This window comes from Arvicola amphibius, chromosome 15 (assembly GCF_903992535.2).
Source record: "Arvicola amphibius chromosome 15, mArvAmp1.2, whole genome shotgun sequence".
NCBI classification, from domain to species: Eukaryota; Metazoa; Chordata; class Mammalia; order Rodentia; family Cricetidae; genus Arvicola; species Arvicola amphibius.
The window spans coordinates 45,256,205-45,271,648 of record NC_052061.1 but is presented as its reverse complement, the minus strand read 5'-3'; the positions used below and the strand labels follow the sequence as shown (position 1 = coordinate 45,271,648).

At 46.3% G+C, this 15,444-nt stretch overlaps 1 protein-coding gene across 1 annotated transcript in view; it reads right to left on the bottom strand.

Moving 5' to 3' along the window:
- The window catches only part of Cdh13 (cadherin 13), a 950,975-nt gene that overhangs the window by 2,293 nt on the left and 933,238 nt on the right, over positions 1–15,444 (bottom strand). The window contains exons 12-13 of the mRNA XM_038312938.1: positions 8,936–9,169; positions 7,056–7,274 (exon numbers count right to left, since the gene is read on the bottom strand). Of these exons, the coding sequence (XP_038168866.1) occupies positions 7,056–7,274; positions 8,936–9,169 (453 nt within the window). The remainder of the gene's footprint in view (positions 1–7,055; positions 7,275–8,935; positions 9,170–15,444) is intronic.

The window sequence follows — 15,444 nt, the reverse complement described above, 5'->3', positions numbered from 1 at the left end:
ACATGGCTGCTCCTTGGCCCCCTTCTAAGGACTGTGTAGTTACATCAGGCTGGCCCTACTAATCCAGGGCATTTCTCCATCTCAAGATATACAATTTATGTCTGCAGTGTCTTTTATCAAGTAAGGTGACTTGTTCACTAGCTCTGGGGATCAGGATGAGGACATTGTTGCTCAATAGCCCAAAGGAAATGAGGTATCCTGTGGGCTGTGAGGACACGCCACACAAGTGGTACCCATGAAAGGTGTGCTTAACAGGACAGCATCCCAGTTCCTGTTCACGGTCCCGAGGGCCCTCTCTACTCATCTCGGCTTTGTGACTAGGGAGAAGTTTTGTCCCCAGGATGCCCAGATCCAGTTCATTCTGCTAGCTCTCTGTCTGCAAGCATGACCGTCTCCATGGGACATCAGTCAGGGCTGTGCTGACTCCAGTCCAGATCATGGGTTTCACCAAGCCCAGGAAACTACCTCATATTTAGAGATAGCGACAAAGCCCTCTCGCTCTTGGGCTTTTGTTAGAGACTAGTGCCATGGAGGAGAGAAGAAACCCACTTTTGCAGGCTGTTACTCATTTGGGTTTGGTCAATTCTTTCAGAGATGTTCTGGGCCCACCTCCAGCCACTGGAGACAGGACCCCTCTGCCTAGCACTTCCCTCTGAGGTGGCTTTCTCTCCTTAAAATGGTCAGATTGCTGCCAGATGGTTAGTTATGAATCACAAATGATTTTGAAGGTTTGTAGTAAGGTTATTCTTCACATCTGTTGTTTTGAGGCAGGGTGCCACATAGCCCAGGCTGGCCTGGGAATTGCCATGTAGGCCAAGGTGGCCTTTCTTCCCTAGTCTTTTGAGTGTTGGAGTAAGAAGTGTGAACCACCATGTCCAGCTCAGATTGTGTACATAAATAGCCTTTTTAGTGTGTGTATGTGTGTGCATTGTATATATATTTGTGTATATATTTGTATATATGTATGTTGTGTACATGTGTGTATGTTTGCATGTGTGTGTGGAGGCCAGATGTCCAGTTATCGTCTTCAATTGTGCTTCACCTCACTTATTGAGTCAGGGTTTTTCACCTGGATCTTACAGATTTGGTTAGATAGGCCGACCAGCAAGCCCCAGGGATCCTCTTGTCCCCACGTCCCAGCACAGGGAAAAAGGCATGTACTGCCATGTTTTGCATCTTATGGGTGTGTGTGTATTGGGGATTTGAACTTAGGTCCTCATGCTTGCTCAGTAAGCACTTATGAGCTAAGCCCCAATCCCTTTTAGGTTTTTAAATGGACAAGAGCCATGCATCCTGCCAGGTATTGCCAACTTTCCAACGTCTCATGCCTGCTCAAGGCCAGCATCAGGCTTTTCAGCCTCGGCACTCCTGACCTTTGGGGTAGGGCATCTCTTTGCAGCAGACGTCACCGTCTGATGCTGGAGGACAATGCAGTAGGTGTCATCTGCCTCATGCTCTGAAGGACATACAGTTCTGTCCCTGGCCTCTCGCCACTAGATGCCACTAGCAGCATCCTCTTCGCCATGATAATGAAAAATATTTCTAGACATTACCAGCTTGTTCCTTAGGGGACAACTTGGCAAAATAAAAAAAATGGGGGGCTGAATAAAAATCCATTAAATTAGTCTGTAGCCCTTTGTTTTTAAATGAGAGTCTCCAATCCCTGTTTTAAGTCAATTTAGATGATCATGTAAATGACCCACCTCCTAGGGCTGCTGAGACGATTCCATGAGGTAATCTATATAATTTATGTAAAGTATTTTGCTTGCATGCATGTGGCACAAAGAAATCCCTCAAGGGTCAGCTATCATTGTCCCTAAAGTTGAATGACTTTAAAGGACCACAGCGTCTCTGCAAAGCCTGCCTGGGGTCCTGGCAGAGGACAGCCTTTCTGTGCGACTTCTATAATCTAGGATTCTCCCTGTGTCCACACCACACATCACATTAGAAAGGAACAAGGTATAAATGCACCCTAGGAAATTCTAGAAAAAGGCAAAGCTGTATCATTAGGGAAAGCAGTTTAGGCAAGACCTGGATTCCAGGGAGGGATCGATAGCAAAGAGAGCTCCCTTGATGATGGTGTGACTGTGCAGCTGGCGTGAGTATGCGTGTGCATGCGTGCATCTGTGCACACTCACTAATGCCATAAGGGAGCATTGGATCTCTTAGAGCTGGAGTTCCAGGAGGTTGTGAGTCATCAGCTCCATTTTCTGCTAGAACACTGAGCCCTCTCAACTACTGGTCCATCTCTCCAGCCTCCTTTAGTTTCCTCCTTGGATACAGGAGTAAGCGCATAGAGACAGAAAACAGATGCTTCCCATCTTACCTTTTGAGACAGGGTCTCTCACTGGCCGAGGGCTGGCCATGTAGTCTAGACTGATTGACCATTGAACCCCAGGGATCCTCCTGTGTCCTCTGCCCAACATGGCAAGTGTGTGACAGCAGTTGTTCTGGCTTTTGGGAATTGAACTCATAATCTCATGCTTGCAAGTCAAGCACTTTCCCTACTGAGCCATCCTTCCAGCTTTTTTTTTTTTTCAGTGACAGAGGTTGTTCTTAAGGGGCCCCCTGCCTCCCCCAAACACAGGGTCATTTAATTTTGGAACTTACAAGATTCTTCTTGATTTAAGGTGGTGTTTTTTTTTTTTCTTGTAAGATTCCTTATCTAATTATCATTTCTGGTGAATTAAGCCTAAAGTCACAGTCAAAAAGGTTTCTGAGGAAGTCCCTTCCTTTAGATCTCTTTGCAGAGATTTGTCCATGTCCAAAAATAGCTGTGTTTGGAGCAGCAGCAGCAGCAACTTGGCTTCATCGAGAGGGCACTCAGGAAAGATTCTTGCAGCCCTTCAATGCCGTTAGTATCTAACTCAGATGGCAAAATTGACAGCAGCGATAATGTCATTTACATTTTTAAATCACTCTCCATGCTATTAGTTTTATTTCCCTTTTAAAAGGAGGTCAGAGAAGGCTTGCGCAGAGCCTTCCAGCCAATTCTCAGCCATCGGAGAAAGCCATCTATACTATAATAACCAAAAACGTCTGGAATCTACTTCCATAAAGGAGGCTGTGCTATGGCCAATGCTGGCTTCCCCGCTGACTCGCCTGGGGGCCTCTCTGAGCATCGGCTTTCTCAGCCACCGAGTGTAATAAAATCAGGCCAGAGAAGAGCCCAGGGGAAAGAAAAGCTGCGAACATCAGAACTTTGATTCCAGGTCACGTGGCTCTGAATATTGTTTGGAGGGAAGAGGGCTCAGTTTTGCTCCCGATGCTCTCTGGTATCGGCCTCTTCTGCAGTTGCTGAAGTTTTATGGATGATGCTTAAGGCAGGCACTGGCAAGCACTACCTGTAAAGGGCCATGTAGCAAATGTTCTCAGCTTTGTCGGCCATTGTAGTCACTGTGGAAAATACTTACCTTTGCCATGGTAATAGCAGGCAGTACAGACAGCATGTGAGTAAGTGGATTAGGGCTGTGTACTAATAAAACTTTATTAAAGCACACATAGGCGGTGGGCCAGATTTGGTTCCTGTGGTGTAGTTTGAAGTTCATGCTCAAATTTTAAAAATTACATTGTGTGTGTATATATATGTGTATGCATGTATGTACATTCAAAGGTCAGATAAGCTTGCTAGAACGGATTCTCTTTCCACTATGTGGGTCTGGAGGATCCAACTCAGCTTACCAGACTTGGTGGCAAGCACCTTCACTAGCTGAGCCATAAGATATAAAACAGAGACCCTACCAGATTACTTCCCTTTTCCCAAATTCTTTCAAGTCTCATGGCTGAGGTGAGAATCTAATGTCCATGCTTTTCGAAACTACCTCTACCCTCAAATCTTGCCAAATTTAGTGTCTTGAATTCTGTTCTTGGTGATTGCTTTTTGAGACAGGGTTTCTCTGTGTAACAGCTCTGACTGTCCTGGAACTCACTGTAGACCAGGTTGGTCTCAAACTCAGAGATCCACCTGCCTCTGCCTCCTAAGTGCTGGGATTAAAGATGGGTGCCATGGTTGCCTGGCTTTTTTTTTTTTTTGGTTGTCTTGGTGATGTTTAACTGAACTTCCTGTTTATCTGTCTATAATTTTTAAGTCTATAAACATCTTAGCTATCTTTTAGGAAGGTTGTTAGTGTAAGAGCCTTCCTTGAGGCTGTGTTATGGCGGCTTACCAACACCCACCCGGATTTGAACTTCCGTAATGTCATTAGCAGAAATACCACCACTTCTATATTCTGAAATTCGCTCTCCTCCTCCTTCCTGCTAAAGAATTGACCCAGGGAGACAGCACATGCCCGTAATGTGGATGGAACAAAGGGTTGTCAGGAAGTCCAGGAGCCTCTATGGCAAGAGTCCTCTCACTACGGTGGCTCTGACTCCCCTGGTGCGTTTATTACCTGCAACTCCTTGAGTCTTTGATGTGAGTGGATTTCTGAGCCACACCTCTGGCTCTAGAGCTTCAGATGGAGCAGAGTCAGGGTATGGGTAGAGACGTAGTAAAAGTTCCCTTGATGTTCTGCATGCAGGTGGTGTGGGAGCCACCCCCCATCCTTGCAGCTGATACCACACAAGGCTGACCTGCGGGCTAATGGTGTCCATTAGCAAGCCAGCCACATGTACAAAGGCATCAGGGTGTCTGCTCATGAAGGAGATTTTTCAGATTCCCTGAATCAGGACTAAGATGCTGTCACAAAACAAGGGACCATCAGGTGTGTCACCTCACTGTTCATTCATGGTAGATGACCCAGTGTCCTTGCTTTCTGGTGTTCTAGCTCATAGGAAGCCTTGATGAATCCTTAGTCTCTTCTAACTCCTCCATCTCCAGTGCCACCCTCAACCCCTCTTCCTCTCCTGCTTGATTTTGGAGAGCATCTCTCGCTCCCTCAAACTCTCACAGAGGCATGGAGTTTAGGAGGGCAATGAGGTCACCGTGGCAGCAAGTGAAGATGGAAGGACCTAAGCTGAGGGAGGGAAGCAGGCGTGGAGCTGGAGGACTTACAGGGAGACTTGAGGATTATGGGATGGTGAGGTGATGATGGCACAGTCATCAGAGGTGGCTGGGAGAGGGGCAATGACACGTTCTGTTTGGAAGATACAAAGAGTCTAGAGAGCCCATGACACACCGTTAGGATTTCCCCCTTAGCTCCACCCACAGAACTCTGGTCTCGAGCAGAGCTTCACAAACTGCAAATGTCAGATGTGGAAATGGGTGACTCCTACTGACCTACGCACCCTGCCACCAAGATGTAATCTACTGTGTTCCCTCTATCAGTTTTATATCCTACAATTACACCAGTAATTTTTTCAAAATTTAAATGCTTTGGGCAGCAGAAGCTGACGTGGACAACTGTCAAGTAAAACCTGGACTAACATTGCACACATAGCAGAGCCTGGCAGTACATGCTCACTTCATTCTCTCATTCATGTCTTAGACTAGTGATTCCTCTGCTCAAAGCTATGTCATTGTATCATTGCTACTAGCTACTGGGAGGAAGCATGAGTTATACATTGTATTTCCTTCCTTCTTCTTCTCCTCCTTCTCCTTCTCCTCCTTCTTTCTTCTCCTTCTTCTCCTTATTCTTCTTCTTCTATTATTATTATTATTATTATTATTATTATTATTATTATTATTATTATTATTATTATTACTATTTGAAATGGGGCCTCTCTGTGTAGCCCTGACTGGCCTGGAAGTTACTACATAGACTAGGAGGGCCTTAAACTCACCGAGATCTGCCTGCCTCTGTCTTTTTCAGAGGCCTTGATGAAAGGCAAAGGGTGCACCAATTCTGTGTCCTTGCTCAGGGGTAGACTTGGTAAGGTCCAGTCTGTGGTGGAGGGCCGGGGCCGGGGCTGGGGCCTCAAAGGAGTTAAGGTTTCCATTCCTAGGAACTTGTCTTTCTCCTCTCGAGGGATGTGGTTATCAGTCCTAAGACCACTGTGTCTGAGGTGTCCTGTGTTCTCTTTAACACTGACTAGCTCTCTGCTGATCTTGACTTTCTCCCTCTACAAAGAGTATATAAGATGCTGTATTTAATACACTCGCTGGGCATAAGCAATCTCCTGCTCCCAGCTTTTGTCTTTTCTCATTCCTCAACACCTGGAGCTGGAGTTACAGATGGTTGTGAGCTGCCATATGGGTGCTGGGAATTGAAACTGGGTCCTCTGGAAGACCATCCAGTGCTCTTAGCCACTTAACCATCTCTCCAGCCCCATTGTTGGCAACTTTTAGAAGTGTGTTGTGCTGGGCAGTGGTGGCACTTGTCTTTAGTCCCAGCACTTTGGAGGCAGAGACAGGTGAATCTTTGAGTTCAAGGTCAATCTGGTCCAAGACAGGCTCCAAAGCTACACAGAGAAACCCTGGCTCAAAAAACAAAGACCGAATGAGTTACCTTTCTCCTCCCTGGAACCAAATACCTCCCAGAAGCAACTTAGGGAAGGAACCCTGGATTATTGCTCAGGGGACATAGTCTATCAGGAAAGCCACCACCCAGGGCTCAGTCAGAGGCAGCAGAACTAAGAGGCACAGTCACAAGGGGTCAACCAGGAAGCAGAGAGCTCTTCCTGAAAACAGGGATGAGATGTAACCCCCCAGGCCACTCCCCACCAGTAACCCATTTATAGGTCCTACCTCTTTAAGTTTCCCCAACTTCCCCCAGACAATGCCAGCTGCTGGGGACCAAGTGCTCAACCACATAAGCCTGTGCAGGACATTTCACATCCCAAGCAGCACAGGAATAGCTATGGCCTGGAGAAGACCAGTTGGCCAATTTTGGTGTAGTTTTATTAGTTCTAGGCAAGTGGCATCTAGGGGAAATTTTGCTTGTTGGCTGGCTTGCCAAATAGCAGAGCCTCTTTCAACATCTTCGGCTGGCAGGGGACCATCCAGATACCTTTAAACATTGGCAGGAACAGTTTTACAAGTGAGAGTTTCAACCACACAGACATCAACTAGTGATCTGGGGGACAGACTTCTTTGGGAAGACGTATGGAAGAGACATGTGGTGCGCGGTGAAGTTCATGGGCACACACCTGAGCGTGCTGGGGTTCAGCGGGCTCACCTGATAAGCTGAGGAGAGAGAGGAGCAGCAGCAAGCCGAGGCTGAAGTGCAGGGTCCCCGCAGTGTTGCAGTCGACTTTGGAGTTCTTGCAAGAGCACACCTGCACCCTGAGGTCTGTGATGTTCGTCATGGGCGGCTTCCCTGAATCTGTCACCATGATGGGCAGGTTGTAGTTTGCTTTGTTCAGGTTCTGAAGAAGGCTCACAAGGGCATGGGTGTCTGGAAGACAGGAAGTCCTTGTGAGAGAGGAGAAGCCCTCCGTGGAGGCAGAGTGAGGTTCTGGGGCTTGGTGTGCACAAAAGTCATTGGGTGCAAATAACTTACAGTCATAGGTGTGTTAGAATAAAATCGATTAACACCAAGTAAAACATTTTGCTCCTCAGTGGCAGTAGCTACATTTCACACGCTCAGTGGCAACAGGCTGCATGGGATGAATGGTTCGGAGACAGTTTCTGTGGTTTGGTGCCGTAACAACAGACTCTGTCTTGACTTTCTTAAATGGAAATTTCTATTGTACAACAGTTTTACCCCCTGCTACTGTCCCATTCCATCACTGGTGCAAAAGTGAACTCTGGTGGCATTTATAACATGATAAGTTCATTACTGAAGACAAGGCGCACACAGTTCCCACTGGGACGTGGGTGGGGCAGCCAGGAATAAAGGGTGCTCCATAATTAGTAAGGCTGGTAATCAATGTTCATGTTTTCAATTTTCCCTACCCATGTGGGAGGGCAGGGAGAAAGAGAGATTGCTTGTGACAGTCATCGTGAAGAGAGGGAACAGGGCTAAAGCCGATGATGAAAGCCAAGGTCAGCAAGACTCAGTCGAGCAGGAAGAGATCTGCAGCAAGCAGTGGATCGTGGGGGCCTTTTACAAACCCCCATGACACTATGCTCTTCTCATCAGCCCCTAATGAGAGAAGGTGGGCCAGCAACTTTCTTGCAGTGTGCTGCTGAGTGTCAGTAGGAACACAGCTCTCATCTCAATGGGACAGCGGAGCCAGGAGAGCCCTGGGAAGCAGGAAGCCCCAGCTGGACAAGGCCGAGACTGGGCTCCTGGCCTATGCCCAGCACAAGTCAGTGGCAAAGAAAGAATGCATGGGGAGCTGACTGTTGTGATGCATGCCTGTAATCCCCAGAGAGGCTGAGGCAGGAGGATTGTCACAAGTTTCAGGTTAACTTGTGTTACATGGCAAGAGCATTTTTCAAGCTCTCTCAAGACTAACTCAGTTTTTATTTATATGTATGTTTGTGCAGGCGCTCTCAGAGTTCAAGAGGGGGGTCAAATCCCTTGAGCTGGAGTTAGAGGTAGTTGTGAGCCACCTGACGTGGGTGCTGGGAACAGAACTGGGGTCCTCTGCAAGAGCAGGAAGTACTTTCAATCACTGAACCATTTCTCCAGTCCTGTGAGCATGTCTGTCTGTCTGTCTGTCTGTCTGTCTATCATCTATCTACTCCTGTGCCGTTTAAAGAAAAAAGGGAAGAGGAAGGACAAAGAACCAGCTTCTAACTGGACACGCTACTAAAATGTAGGGAGTATTGGTCCAGGGAATCCTGGGGTCACAGTAGTCACTAGAGCGAGGGCTTGTTACATAAGGTGGAGAAGAGAGAAAGAAGGAAACAGAAGGCAGAACAGCCATGCTTGAACTGGTAAGAAACTGACATTCAGTATTCCTACAGATGGTTTTCTCACCCTGGTCAAAAATGCAACACTTTACACATACACGTGTATACACACACACACACACACACACACACACACACACACACACAGAAATCCCATGGGCATCTATGTGTGGGACAGGGAGCATCTTTGAGGAAGGAGAACAGAAGTTCAAAGCTGAAGGAACAAAGGTTGGCCATTTGTAGTTGCTGACTTACTGTTGATTTTGGAGATCTTCCAGACTTTATCAGGGACCGTCTGTTTATGAATCTCGAACTTGAAGGGGTCTGTATTGGGGTGAAGGTCCTTGTCTGAAGCTCCCAAAATGACCACACTGAGGTTTCTGGCATCATCACAGACTTCAGCCACCGTTGGGTAAATGAAGGGAGCATTGTCATTCACGTCCTCCAGGGTTATCAGCAGAGTCCCAGTGCCCGTGGCAGGAGGGTTGCCTGTGGGAAAAGGGGACATTAGTGAGCCGTGGGTGTAGCAGGAGGCTGGTCTGCCGGGGTGCTTTCTGTGATCGATACCTGGTACATTTTGTATTCATTATCTAGTAACAGTTTCAACTGGGTTGACAGTAACAGATGACACTACTTACCTTGAACCTGTGATCCTCCTGCCTCAGCTTCCTGAGTGCAGGAATCACGTGGGACTAGCCACACATGCAAGGCGAGTGCTTTGCAACTGAGTCACATCTCCACTCAGCCTGTGGGTACCAGAGATAGTGTCTTGCTTGGTAGCTCAGTTTGGCCTCCAAGTGACAATCTTCCTACCTCACGTTCTGAGTACTGGGATTATAGATGTGTGTCACCAAACTTGGTTTCCCATGGTTACTTAGAAAAGTTAGAGCCAACTTGTAGGCCACAAGTTGTAAGCATGTAGATTTCCTTTATTTCCATAAAGATCAGATGTACTTCTTAAATCATAGTATGTTACTGATGGTCTCCAAATGATGGTGGCTTGACACAGTTATTTGAAACAATTTTTTATTACACTTACGTATATTTGCATGTCTGTGTGTGCATGTGTGTGTGCTTGTGCAGGTCAGAGGGATACTTGGGGAAATCAGTTCTTTCCTTCTCTCTGTGGGTCACAGGCATTGGATTCAGATCATCAGACTTGGCAGCAAGTGCCTTTAACTTGTCAGCCATCTCCCCTGTTTACCAGCAGAGGTTTTAAAAGGGAGTTGTGGGGCTGAAGAGATGGCTCAGGGGTTAAGAGCACTGGCTGCTCTTCCAGAAGATGCAGGATCTATTCCCAGCGCCCATATGGTGGCTCACAACTTTCTAACTCTGTTTCCAAGGGATCCATCACTCTCTTCTGGTCTCCTTGGGCACTGCATATATATGATGTATAGAGATATATGCAGGCAAAAAAAGCAAAACAAAACACATAAAGATAATTTTTTTCTTAAAGGGGGTTGTGAAGCAACCTGACCTGACTCATTGTTAACACACACGTTTGTCTGGATAGGAGATTCTGGGTGCTGTCGGCAGGGAGTCTCCACAGCAGATTAAGAGGGGCATGATATGGGCAGTTTGCAGAGGGAAAATACTTATCTAGGTGAATGGGGGCTCAAGTGAGGCCATCAGAGGAAGAGCAAAGGCTGCTGAGGGGCCACAGGTCCAGCTCTGATTGGGCTGATGGTCCCTGAAACTCCATACACTGCAGAAATGCAGGGCTCAGGAGCAATGCTGGAGCTCTTAGACTGTCTGGAAAATTAGAATGCCAGAGGGCTGACCCTGACCATAAGGACCCTGAAGCTTAAAGACGGATGATGGTTTTGGAGAAAACATAGGGGAGATGAACTGAGAGGAAAGAAGATGATCGGGAGACTGAGGCAGGAGGATCAGGGTTTTTAATACTGTGCTAAAACACCATGGCCAAAATCAACGTGGGGAGGAAAGGGTTATTTCATCTTATAGTCCATCCTTGAGGGAAGTTAGGCTGGACCCTGGAGGCAGGAGCTGAAGCAGAGGCGCTAGAGGAACACTGCTTACTGGCTTGCTCCTTAAGGCCTCCCCAGCCTGCTTTCTTACAGCACCCAGGACCACCTGGCCAGGGGTGGCCCCACCCACAAAGGGCTGATCCATTTCCCATCAGTCATCAATCAAAAAAATGCAGCCAGGCTCACCCCAGGCCAGTTTGGTGGGGGCATTTTCTCAAGAGAGAGTCCCACCTCTCAGACGACTCTAGCGTCGTGGGTCTGATTGACATAAAACTAGCCTGCAGTGATGAATCTGAGACTTGCCTGGGCTACAGAGTGAGCCCTGCTTCAATAGTCCCCGTCCATTAGAAAAAGAAACCAAAATCAAAATGAATTCTCAAATCAAAAAGTAAATAGGAGAAAAAAAAGCAGTGGGATTTCACAAGGAGGATGTTCTGGGCATGTCTTGCTTTGTTTTGTTTCGTTTTACATTAGTCGGGGAGAAATCAGCTCGAAGGGAGATGAAGAAGGAGCTCTGAGCAATGAGAAGAGAGAGCCCTTCCTAGACCGCAGGGAATGGAAATGCATCAACACCCAAAGACGGATACAGAATGAACATTCAGATGCGCGTGGAAGAGGAGCATGCGGGATTAATCAGGGAGGGCTCTTCTGAACCGGGCATGGTGCTAACTTTTGCTTGAACAACAACTCCAAAGAAATACATAATTACGCCACCGCCAGTTTCTCACTGTCAGTGCCAGCCATTTGGCAAAATCTCTTTGTTGAAAAATTATTTTTCTCTTTTTATTGAACTAATTGAATATCTCAGAAGAATCCATTATATATATATTCCCCCTCCCCACCCCCGCTCTGAATATTTTATGAAGTAAAGTCGTTTGGGTAGAATGGATGAGAAGACATTACGTGTGTTTGAAATATGGCCAGAAGAATTGGCCTCTTGTGAACTTAATTACAGGACTGTCTTCAATTTCCCATGTGTTATTGCCCAGCCAGCTGGCGATGGCTTTTTCTCAGTCAGTAGAAGGAGCTTGTTTCTTTGGGTGAGAAGAAAAGACTGTGTGAGCCAAAACCCTTTCAGCTCTATCCTGCTCTCCTCATTCAAGTTATTTTAAATTCACTGTGTTTTCTCTATTATTGTGTGTGTGTGTGTGTGTGTGTGTGTGTGTACCTACACTGGAGCTATGGCTCCTATGTGGAGGTCAGAGGACAGTTTTTAAGAGTTGATTCTTTGTCCACTGTGGTTTCTGGGGACAGAGTGCCTTTGCCTCTTAAGCCACCTTGACACTTGCTTTCCTAGTTATGCCTGAGGAGGAGAGAAGTTCCTCCCAAGTCCAGAGATACTCAGGTGCAATCTCTTGCCAAGGCTGATTGGCTCCAGGAATAACTGAAAGCCCTGGGGCTTCTGGGTATTGTAGCCCCTGTCAATTTCTTCCCTTCCTCTTCGGCAGCCCCCACTTCCCATGAGACAGTTCTGTGGTTCCGTGTGAAATCTAAGAACCCAAGCTTGGTTAGGACAGTGCCTCTTTTTCACGGACTTTCCATTTTAATAGAAAAAGCCCCAGATTCAGTCATCTGCCCAGAATACATGTATGGTAGACTAATATGCCGGTTACCCAGGATATGTGTATGGCAGACCAGCAATGAGCCTAGAATCCTGGATGCTCCTATAGAAGACTAGAAAGCAGCTGACCACTCACTCAGGATAGACTGTGATTGACAGCTCTGCTCTCATGGAGGAGGTCCATGGCTATGTTCTCCAGAGGTCTGAGGAAGTTCCAGCCCTGAATGTGGGGTGGGGCTCTGGCTGGGTGTGTAGGGGCTTTGGGATTGACTGAGTGGGGAGCTAGAAGGACCTCTGAGATGAGCCATTCCAGGCCTCACCGTGGTGGTAGGGAACCCAGTGAAGGTCGCTGACCTCATTCCAGAGGCTCATGGCTGCATTCACACTGAGCAGTGTAGATACGTGGAGGGTTCTGCAGAGGATGGAAATGCCGAGCAGAGAGCTCAGCATGGGCTGCTGAGTTTAGGTCCCATTTGTACAGTGTCCCCTCTGGATAAACTATTGTCCTTTATGTTTAAATTGGACTAATTAAACAACTAATTAATTAGTGTTTTGTTCTTTTGAGAAGGGCTTACTCTGTATTCCAGATTGGCATGAAACTTATTACACATCTCAAGTTGGCCTCGAACTTGTGATCTTCCTGCCTCAACCCCCGAGTACTGGAATTACAGGCATGTGGCACTATGCCTGGCTTTTTCCTTACTTCCTATGTCAGAATATTTATTATGTAGTTTTGATTTCTTACAGGATCCCATTTCCACTAGGAAACCAAACAAAAATCTGTAAACTATGATCTGGGCTTATCAAAATGTTAATTTATTTATGTGTGGATATATGCACATATGTACAGGTACACAGAAGCCAGAGGAGAGCATTGGCATCCTTAGAATATGGAGTTACAGGTTGTGAGTCTCCATGTGGATGCTGGGAACGGGACTCTGATCTTCTGGAAGAGCAGCCATTACTCTTAGCTACTGAGTCATCTCTGCAGATGCTCGTTATTGATCTTATCATTTAGATCTTATCATTTTGAGCTACTGTGTTACAGTGTATTTATATGCACTGCTTTTGTGTACAGCTCAGTGGCACTGGGAGCATCCATGCTGCCATGCGTCAGGCTCCTCTGCCACTAGAGCTTCCTCCCCTTCCCCCACTGCAGCTCTGCTGTCTGAGTATTTTGGGTCCCTCATGTGAGTTAAACCATTATCAGTATTGCTTATTTTAGTTTTGCTTATGTGTGTGTGCATGTCTGTATATGAGTATATGTATGCATATGTGAATGCAGTGCCCACCCAAGCCAGAAGAGGGCAGCAGATCAGAAGCTGGAGTTACAGGTGGTTGTGAGCCACCAACTGTGGGTGCTGACAATTGAACTCCCTTTCTCTTCAAGAGCAGCTAGTGTTCTCAACTGTTGGGCTGCCGCTCCAGTCTCCAAATCATTTTTTAAAAGCAATAGTGGCATTTGACTAAGTCATTCTAAACACATTTGAGATTTTTAGCTTCCTTTTCCCACTGGCTAACTGAGCTGACAACAGATTAGGGACCCAGACCTTGCCATAGTGTTTTTCCCGTAGCTGCCCAGCATGCAGGGTGGGGACTGGCACCAAGGCCAAGCCTAGTGGTTATCGTGGGTAATGAACAGACTCCTTTACTAGTACCGTCCATCAGGTGGTGCTCTTTTGCAGCTTTGGGTGGCTTTCAAGTGTATACATGTTCCCTAGAAATAACAGTGGGATGTGAGTTCTATGCAGGGCCAGTATTTGCTTAGAGAGCCTAGGGAGACGGAAACTGGCTCTGGTTTCCTTGGGATTCCGGGTCATGTGTCAGCTATGCCTGGAGTTATCTGTTACTTTCTATATCAGACCATTTATTATGTGATTTTTATAGGAGCTCATTTCAACTATGAAATCAAATGAAAATACCTGCTCCATGATTTGGGGAAGCTAATCCCCAAAGAAGAGGCCTTATCTTCTGCCAGGAGAGGGATGGGGGAGGAAAGCAGGGTGGTGATGTATTGACAGGCACAGGTTCCCTCCCTCCCTTCTCCCTTCCTGCCCATACTTCCTTCCTCCATTCCTCTTCTTCTCTCCTTCCTTTTGAGAAGGGTCTCCCTTGGCACAAGCTAGCTTTGAACTCGCTGTATAGTTAAGCCTGACCCTGGCCTGCAGGACCTACTGCCTCTGTCTCCCAGGTGCTGGGATTGAAGTAGTGCGTAACTGTGTCCAGCAAGTCTCTCTTTCTTTTGGTAGTGAGGATGGAACCCAAGGCACCCTTTGTGCCTAGACAAATCTTCATCACTGAGCAGCACCCCAGCTCTTAAAAGACCTCATGGATTTTGTTTTATTCATAATGTTAGCAAAACAGGATTTTTCTCACTCCCCAAACACCAGGCCTTTAAAAAAATTTGATAGGTTCCATTACTCATGAACATATCTAAGCTTTATGCCTGGTAGATGAGACACACAGCTGAAAACATAGCATGAACCTAATTTGAAAAGGTATGTATGGCCGGAGAAAGATCAGAAGGGAATATATTAAAATCCAAGTGGCAATTATCTCCTCAGGTAATGAACATTAAAATAATACCTTCCTCTGCTTCTAATTTTCTTTACAATAACTGTGAGGGCTATAATAACCAGAAAGGAAATGCCAGATTCAAAAGTTACGCAGGAATTAAAGGTAGTTTTTCCAGTTCTGCACGGCTCCCTTTTCTCTCAGCCTTCACTTATTTTACAACAAATTGATTTTCTAGTAAATTTATAGTCATGTAACCAGCACCCCTTCTGATCCTAGAGATTTTCATTCTCAAAAAGAGACTCTTGACACTAACTCCCTACTGGACTGCTGGCCCTGGACAATTGCTAAACTACTTTCTACTGTTATGGACTGTTCTAGACATTTCCTATAAACAGAATATGCAGAAATTTATTTCATGCATATTTTTTTAAACCTCCATGTATGTCTGTGAACCACTGCATGCAGTGTCTGTGGAGACCAGAAGGGGGCGTAAGATCCATTGAACTAGAGTTTGAGGGTTGTGAGCTGCCGTGTGGGTGCTGGGAATTTAAAATAGGTCCTCTTGCAGGAGCAGCTGATACTCTTGACTACTAACCATCTCTCCACCTTCAGTATGTGACCTTTTCAAGTCGTTTTTTGCTTAATGTGTTTTTGAGGCTCATCTATGTTGAAGCCTATCCCAGCCCTTTGCTTTTTTT